The sequence below is a fragment of the Chinchilla lanigera genome, unplaced genomic scaffold, assembly GCF_000276665.1.
Source record: "Chinchilla lanigera isolate Chin_1 unplaced genomic scaffold, ChiLan1.0 scaffold00020, whole genome shotgun sequence".
NCBI classification, from domain to species: Eukaryota; Metazoa; Chordata; class Mammalia; order Rodentia; family Chinchillidae; genus Chinchilla; species Chinchilla lanigera.
This window is the reverse complement of record NW_004955421.1, coordinates 18,802,934-18,811,520: the sequence shown is the minus strand read 5'-3', so window position 1 is coordinate 18,811,520 and position 8,587 is coordinate 18,802,934. Positions and strand designations below refer to the sequence as shown.

The window sequence follows — 8,587 nt, the reverse complement described above, 5'->3', positions numbered from 1 at the left end:
ACCGTCATGTAAAAAGTAGTAAGACCATGACATACACACATGCACCAAGATACTGTATTTCCAATTTAGGCCTTGACTTCAACGATGTAAAATTAAAAACAGACACCAGAAAGGAGTAGTCAAAAATAACTTATTCTTCTCATCAAGATTTATGCTCCCTCCGGGCGTGGTGGCACACGCCTGTAATCCCAAAACTGGGGAGACTGAGGCAGGAGGATCCTTGTGAATTCGAGACCAGCCTGGGCTACAAAGTGAGCTCAAGGTCAGCCTAAACTGCATATCGAGACCCTGTCTCAAAAAGACAAAAAAAGATTTATACTCCCTAAACCTATAAATCCTAATCCACACAGAAAAATGGTAAGCTATTCCTTAGTCTAGGAGCAAATGAGTCCTGAGAGATTAATTTCCGAGGATGTAACAGATTTGACTACGCAAGGCAGTGTGACACATCTACAATTCCAGGACCTCAGACCCCACACCACTGGCGCGCCTCCGCTCCTCGCGCGCCCTGACGCCCCCGACTGCCGCGCGCCCTGCAGCAGGCTCCTCAGGGGTTCTGGACCTCGGCTGGCTCTTCTCTACAACTTGGGTATTAACAGACCTGCCTTGAGGAGCTGAAGGTAGGTATATTTTAGAACTCCTCTGCGCTAACAAGCAAGAAGTGCTTGTAAACGTCAGGGGCTGTCCTGGAGCCCCCGCTCACCTACACGCTTCACACCTCGGGGCCACACAGGGCACAACTCGAGGTTCAGAGGCTGGACGGTCGCCAGCGAGCGCGGACACGAGAGCAGGAAGCTGGGGCCAGCGCATCCCAGGCCGGCGGACCCGCGCCCCGCACCGAAGGCGGAGGCCGGCGGGCGGGGTTCTCCGCAGGCGAGCCGCAGCAGCACGGCGGGCAAGGCTGCCCCGGGAAGGAGCCGCGGGGGCTCGCCCCGCCGCCACCGCGCGCCGCTTACCCGGCTCTCCGTAGGGAATGGTCTCCACCCAGGCGCCCGGCTCCTCCTCCTGGATGTCCAGCACCCTGTCGATGGACTTCTGCGCCTGGGACAGGGCCTGCTTGGCGAAACTGGAGAGCTGGGAAGCGTTGAACCAGCTCATCGCTCCTCGCGGCGGAGGCGGGGGCACTGGGAAGGCCGAGGGCCCGGTCGCCCAGCCTCAGGCCCCGGGGAGGACGTGGCGGAGCGGACTCGCCCCCTCAGCCACGGTGCTGGCCGTCAGCAGGGACCCATGGCCCCACCGTCTCCCGGAGCCGGGAGAGTACCCGCAGCGTCTCCCGCACAGCTGAGACGACGGGCCCCTCCTACGCATGCGCGAGCTCCTTCCACGTACACAACAGCCAGATCCGGGAGCCCAGAGTTCCGCCTAAGGGGAAGAACCCGGACGAGGACGTGACGTAATATCCGGAAGCCCGAAGTTGCCCTTAGTTACCGCGCAACGCCGAAACACTTCCTTTTGACCCGCTCGAAGCTGACAGCAGTGTTCACAGTCAGGGTGAAACTATGACTACCAGGAAGCAAAGTCCTCTGTAAAAAATAAATGAGTTTCACGAGGCTTCTCTCCCAAAAGGTAGTTCGGGTCCAAGTCTATCGCCACGTCAGTCTTAACTACAGAAAAAAGGAAGTTTAGGTGTCGCATTGCTTTTAACATTGGCTCAAGTATTTAACCACTTTCATTACCGGGGCCTTAAAGAAAAGCCTTGGTTTGGCCTTGCACACTGCTGTTGTATCATGAGGGTCAGTCTTTCCCCTCTGTACCCCTACACTGATTGCCTGGGTCAAAGCAATAGCACAGTGGTCTGACTGTCTGCCTGCCTGCTACCCGCTTCCCTAGATTCGTATGGTGAAACCAAGTCCCCAAGAGGGGAGGCCTCTAGGAGGTTGTTAGCTAGCTCATGAGTGGAAAGGCCCAGGAGTTCCTGTCTGTCCTTTCCACAGTACGATATAGTGAGACTATGCCATCCATGAACCAGAAGAACGCACACCAGTCCCCCTCACCTGGTTCTTTGATCTCGGGCGCCCCAGCCTCCAGAACCGTAATTTTATTTATAAGCCACCCAGTTTACAATTTGTTACAGGAGTTCAAAGGGACTAAGTCACCTAAAACACTATTACCTTAATGTGTTTTGTGCACATTACTTAAAATACCTTTTCTGCATGAACTGCCTTCAACTTATGGCCATGGAAAGAAATTGTAAACTGATTGCCTTCCAAATCTAGACAGCAGCTATGTTTGTTTGGCCCCAATAATGTTAAAAAGACAAAATTCTACCAACACTTAAAATTAACGTAACAGAAAAATTCAGAGTTCCAGCTACTTTTGAAAAATATTACTAACAACGTGGAAATACTCACCTGGAAATGGCCACCTTTTGATAAACCATTTTCATGCACTCCAGTTTTCCACATACCCACCACACTCACTAAATCTCATACTCTTCCCCCTGCTATGATCATTCACCTAACCTGCCTGTCTCTCCTATTAGGGTGTTTACTCCACTGCAAAGCACTATGACATAAATAAATTATCCTTTTTTTGTTTTGTTTTTTACGAAATCAGACTGACACTCATTCCTTAACATGCATTCCATTCATTTTTCCTATGGCGCTGGGAATTGAACCCAGAGCCTCACACAAACCAAGCACCCTGCCACTGAGCCACATCCTCAACCCATATCATCCTTTAACATGTTATGATTTTCCAGTTTTATCCAACTACATTAAAAGGTACATGATGGAGAGCTTCCCTGGATGATGAGAGGAGTAGGAGGGCTTTTCTGAGATGCAGGCCTGTAACATGTCCTCACAGATCTGTGTCTGTTGTTCTCAGCCCTTAGGCCTGAAAATGAGAAGCAACCTCCCAAATCGCCTGCAAGACAGGAAAAGGAAAGGAAACCTCAACACAGAAAAAGCCTACAGTGAAAATCACAGAAAACAAAAACAGAAGAAAGCCAGAACATCATAGTCTGAAAATGAAGCCACACAGAAAAGCTAAAGGTAAAGAGCAATCCAGAATAAAAAGGAAAGTTTGAGGAAAAGGGAAAGCCACATAATGGGCAACCAGAGAAAGAGAAGGCCAAAAAATCACAAAAAATTAGAAAATGACAGCAAGCTACAGATGACAGCAAACCAGAACACTCCAGGCAGCGAAGGTAAGCAAGCCAAGAGTTCCTGGCTGAAGACACATGCTCCAGAAAGGGAAAAGAAAGAAAAAGGAGAGCTGGGGAGAGATAATCCCCCAAAGGACTCAGGAGGGCTACAGAAAAGACATGTGAACAGTGAGCAGATGAGAGAAATGTTTAGGTGTATGTAGGGCTCAAGAGTTAAGGCAGGACCTGGGAATATAGCTCAGCAGTATGGCGCCTGCCTAACAAGCTAGAGGTACTGAGTTCAATTCCTGGTTCAAAACAAAACAAAAAAAAAGAGTTAAGGAAAAAACAAAATAGATGGTTTTCAGTGAGATACAAAGAAATGCACAGGAAGCAACTGTCCTAAGGGTGTGAAGGAAGGGGCAATCGTAGGCACCAAAAAGGATTTACACAGTATCTCAAAACTTTAATGCTTTTGGCCTTGGTATTTGACTTCTCTGATGAGAATACTGGCAGTCCTGCTTTCCCTGGTAGATACTTCCCAGGGTCTAAGGAGATTGTGGCAAAGAACAGCTGGGAATCCCTATCCCAAGACTTCCAAGCGTAGATTTGGCTAAATGACCTCACTTTCCAAAACTATTCAGCTCTCAGATGGAAATAACCTTCATCTTCTCATAAAGCTACTCTGTGAATCATTATAATACCCATATAAAGCAGGTGCTAAAAGTTAACTTTCTTCACCTTCAAAAATTGAAGATAGGCTGGGGATGTAACTCAGTAGTAGAGTGATGGCCAAGCAATGTATAAGGCCCTGAGTTAAATTCCTGGCTGGGGCGGGGGCGGGGGAGCACTGAATATGTAGCTTTTTAAGCTAAAGCACTTAAAATTACCCAGTATGTTTTTTATAGTGAATCAATTTGTTAACATGGACACAGAAAAAAAAATGAAAACTCAATCTACTAATAACCACAAACTCTTGAAAAATGCCATCCAGGCTGGGAATGATGGTGCATGCCACCCAGCCAGAAGTCTGAGAGGCTGAGGCAGAAGAGGGACTGCAAAATCAGGTCCAGCCACTCAGTGAATGAGCCCCTGTCTTAAAATTTAAAAAAGAATGAAAATAAGAATTATGTACATGTTCCAAATATAAAATGGCACAATCCAGGTTTTTAGTACTTGTTCTTAATTTGTATTTCAGTCCTTTTTGGAGAAACAAAGGCATGGCAAGTGTTATGACTTGTGTCTAGATGTCCCCCCAAAGCCTCATGCAGTCATAGGCTGGATGTTTTGGTGGTGGCTCGATCTAGGGAGTGTGCTACTGGAATCAAGGATGTGATGGGACCAAGGATTGATTCACCAATGCTAAGATTAAGGGTGTATATGCTACCACCTTACCCTAATGGGTAGCCTGGATAAGACGTAAAAACCAGAAAGAGCTGCTGTGCTTGCTCCTGGTCTCTTGCTTGCTGCTTTGGTGGTCTTCTGTCTGCCATGAACTGTTTCACCTCTGTGATGCCCCTCTGTAGGTAAGCCAGTTGACTGAAACCTCTACAAACTTGTGAGCTCAATAAACCTCCTTTAACTTTGGGTGTTCAGAATTTGTCTCAACGAGAGAAAACTTACTAAGATGAAATTTGGTAACAGAATCATTTTATTTTTTCCTCTTTAAAATTAAAAAAAAAAAGAACTTGGTATCAGAGAAGTAGGGTCCTTGCTGTGACTATACCTGACCACGCTGTTCAAGAGCCTTTGGGACTGGCTTGTGGGAAGTTTGGAAAAGTTAGGCATTGCCAGCTGAGAAAGTAGCCCTGGAATGCTTAAGGCTGTGCTTGATGGAAAATTCAGGTCAGAGCTCAGAAGATCAGAATGCTTGTAGAAATGCTACTGGTAAAGACCAGGTGTGGGAGGTTTCTGCTGGGAAGGGCAGCACTGGTTGTTAAGACTTCACACAATGTGTTATACCTTAGCAGAAAATTTGTCTTCATTTTGGCATGTCCAAGAGACTGCCTGAGACTGAGATTAAGGGTGGCAGACTAATTAATCTGGCCAGAGAAACTTCAAGGCAGTCAAATGTTGAGGCCATGGCATGGCTCCTATTGGAGGCTTTTAGCCAGATTTATGTTCAAAATCAAGAAGAGCAAAAGAGCCCAGCAGAATGGTTAAAAACATGGTGAATTTGGCTACAAAGCAAGCTTCAGTTAAAGTTGCTGCCTGCTAAAATGGGACAGAGGACAAACTGGTGGCTGGAAAGACTAGCAAGAAAAAGCCAAGTATTTCAGAAGAAGACAACAGAAAAGATGGCCTGAAGAAATAACAAGCACCAGCAGGATTCTGCCCTTTGTGGGATCAAAATTGCAAAAGCGAAAGGGTGTGCTTTGAGCAAAGAGCCCCAGAGCATCGTATTCCAGAGTGGCAGCAGCCTAGGGAAGTTGTTGCTCAGGATTTGGTTCATAGGAACTTGACCACTACAGGTAAAAGATGGAAGCCTGGCTACTTCTCAAGCTGGTGTCACACCTTGGCATCATCCACGTGATGTTGGTTTCAGGTGCATGCAGAATGCAAGAGTTGTGGAGTCAGGAAGGCTTCCACCCAGATTTGAGAAGGCCTGGGAGGTAGGGCAGTGTGACCCTAAGGGGGAACTCTGTGAAAGCCAAGGTGCAGTGGAGACCCCAGAAGTTTGGAGATGCCAGGAACATGGACTGTCCAAGGAAAACTGCAAGGAGGGAGCAGAGCCAGCCCAACAGTGAAGCTTTGGGAGCTACAACCAACAGTGCTGTAGTGGGGAGAGCCACCCAAACCCTTTAGAGTTCACATATTACCAGAGTTTGCCTTCGATGCTAGACATGGAACTATAGGCTTAATGTTTGCCCTGCTGGATTTTGGATTTACTTTGGTCCCACTCCTATGTATCTTTGTATTTATACATTTTGGAATGGTAATATTTATCTTCTACCATTGTATGTTGGAAGTGTTTAACTTTCATGTGTTCAGAGGCTCGCAGCTAAGAGTTTGCTTTAAGTCTCAGCAATTTTTAAATTGAACTTTCCAGCAATGCTGAAACTGTTAGGATTTGGGCAACTTTTACAGATGGGCTAAATGCCTTTTGCATAAAGGGATGTGCATGAGTTTTTGGGGGGCCAGGGTTAGAATCTTATGTCTGTGTCTGGATGTCCTCCCAAAGCCTTCTCTGATCATATGCTGGGCTTCTCAGAGGGGAGCTGGATCTAGGCTGTGTAATGCTGGGATCAGCAATGTGAATCTGGCATTGATTCACGGTACAGTGCTAGGGTTAAGAGTGTGAGTACTACCTGCATTAGTGGTAGGTAGCCTGAATAAGAATGTAAGGGACAGAAAGAGGATAGCTATTGTCACTTGTTCTGCCTGCCATGAACTGTTTCTCCTCTGCAATGCCTCTCTCCAATGTGACGCTGCCCTGGAGCCAGCAAACTATGATGATGTAACCTCTACAAATGAGCCCAATGAACCTTTTTTCCTTTAGCTTTGGGTGTTGGTATTTGTCTCAGCAGTGAGAAAAGTAACTAAGACAGTAAGAAACTTTAATATAAATATATATTTGTTCCATTTCACTAGATAATTATGTTGGAACATTAAATTAAACCAGGAGATCTAAAAAATCCTGTAGCAAAAGTATTAATTCAGGTAAAATAAATGCTTGGTTAGGCCAGGTGTGCTGGCACACACCTGTAATCCCAGCACTGGTGAGGCTGAGGCAGAAGGATCATTGCAAGTTCAAGACCAGCCTGGGATACAAAGTGAGCTCATGGCCAGCCTTAACTGAATAGCAAGACCCTGTCTCAAAAAGACAAAAAAGGGGCTGGGGATTTAGCTCAGCGGCACAATGCCTGCCTGGCAAGCGCAAGGTTGTGAGTTCAATTACTGGTACCGGAAACCCCCCACCCCCAAAAAAAAGACAAAAAAAAGGGGGGCTGGGGATTTAGCTCAGTGGCACAGTGCCTGCCTGGCAAGCACGAGGTTGTGAGTTCGATTCCCGGTACCGGAAAAAAAAAAAGAAAAACATTTTTTTAAAAATTAAAAAAAAATAATGCTTGGTGATCGTAACTCTGCTAAACATTTAAAAATTATTCATATACACTTCCAGAATGAAGCCGGTGTGAATAGCAAAGAAAAAGTCTCCAAAATTTGGTGTCCAGATGATGGAATATAGCAACATGAGGAAGAGAAGAAGGAAAGTGGGTCCCTGAGACCCAGAAAGATCTGAAGCAACAACTGAAGCCCATTGAGAGACCAAAGAAAGAGACTTCCATAATGAAGAAGGTGACAAGTTGTGCTTTCTCCCTAAGCTCTGACTCACGGTGGGAGTGGCAGCTCAAACCTTCAAACACACAGTGACTACTGGTGAACTGAGACCTTCCATGCCAGTGGAACGATGTGGTTGCAGCAGATTGAAGTGGCTAGTGAGTTATTCAGGTTCAAACATTGAAGCGAGGGGACTGGCTATAGCCATCTTAGAGAGGGGCCAACTGAACTGGGAACTCAGAGCAGCTGTGGGCTGCCTCCATCTAGTGGCTCCCACTATCAGGGTAAGGTAGAACTAAGTCCAAAGGAGCAGAAAGCACAAGAATGTTGCAGGCTGAACAAATGAGGTTCCAGCCTCACAGGAAGAAACCAGCCTGAACTTCAGTGGAATTAAACGTGCAGGCTCACTAGGATTATCTACTGCCCTGAGGTAAATCTATGGCTGGCTTACTGGGATTAATTAACGTCCTAGACTGTCTGCCCACTTTGTCCACAGTGAAGGCAGAGACCTGCCTTGAAGTGAACATCTTTAAATCTTTTCTTGTTTTTTATTACCTGTTTTTGAGTTCATTTTTCTTTTTTCCTTGATTGATTGTTCTTTTTTACGTGAGTGTGAACATTCTTTCTAGTTTTTTGTCATTTTTGTTCTATTCTGTTTTTATTTCTTCCTTTTCCTTTCCTTCCTGTCTTCACCAATTTCCCAAAGTGTGCATAATCTTCTTCTTGCTTCCAGTCTTCCTCTTCTTTTATTTCTCTATTTTTCCCCCATAACACATTTTAAATTTTCTGAGTATAAAATCGCCATACTGAGGGCATATTTACTATATACAATTTTCTGATTTGTTTTAGATTTTATTATATAACCACAAAACTAGTTCATATGCTTTAAGGTGGCAAATTAATAGTTACCACTGTTTGTCATTGATGCTACTGAGGTCCCCACTGCAGCACTCAAGAATCAATAGCATTCCTGTACACAACAAACTCATTGGGAGAGAAATTAGGGAAACAACACCTTTCACAATAGCATCCCCCCAAAATGAAATACCTAGAAATGAACGCAACAAAATCAGTAAAAGACCTTTACAATGAAAGCTACAGCACTCTAAAAAAAAAAGAGATTGAATAGGATAGCAGAAAATGGAAAGATATCCCTTGTAAGAACCAATATAGTGAAAACAGCCATACTTCCAAAATTGTTATTCAGATTTAATGCAATCCTGA

The 8,587-nt window shown here is 45.4% G+C and overlaps 1 protein-coding gene and 1 long non-coding RNA gene across 3 annotated transcripts in view; one reads left to right on the top strand and one right to left on the bottom strand.

Annotated features, from left to right (window-relative positions):
- Nucleotides 1-1,322, bottom strand: part of Tmf1 (TATA element modulatory factor 1) — a 27,569-nt gene extending 26,247 nt beyond the window's left edge. The window contains exon 1 of the mRNA XM_005383813.2: nucleotides 957-1,322. Within this exon, the coding sequence (XP_005383870.1) occupies nucleotides 957-1,098 (142 nt within the window). The 5' untranslated portion in view covers nucleotides 1,099-1,322. The remainder of the gene's footprint in view (nucleotides 1-956) is intronic.
- Nucleotides 285-8,168, top strand: LOC102013619. 2 transcript variants are annotated; one of them, XR_001233862.1, is made up of 3 exons: nucleotides 285-620; nucleotides 2,827-2,993; nucleotides 7,206-8,168. It is a non-coding gene; the product is annotated as an uncharacterized LOC102013619 (long non-coding RNA). The 2 variants fall into 2 exon arrangements; XR_260797.2 differs by lacking the exon at nucleotides 285-620 and adding an exon at nucleotides 1,480-1,566.
- The last annotated feature ends 419 nt before the right edge of the window (nucleotides 8,169-8,587 follow it).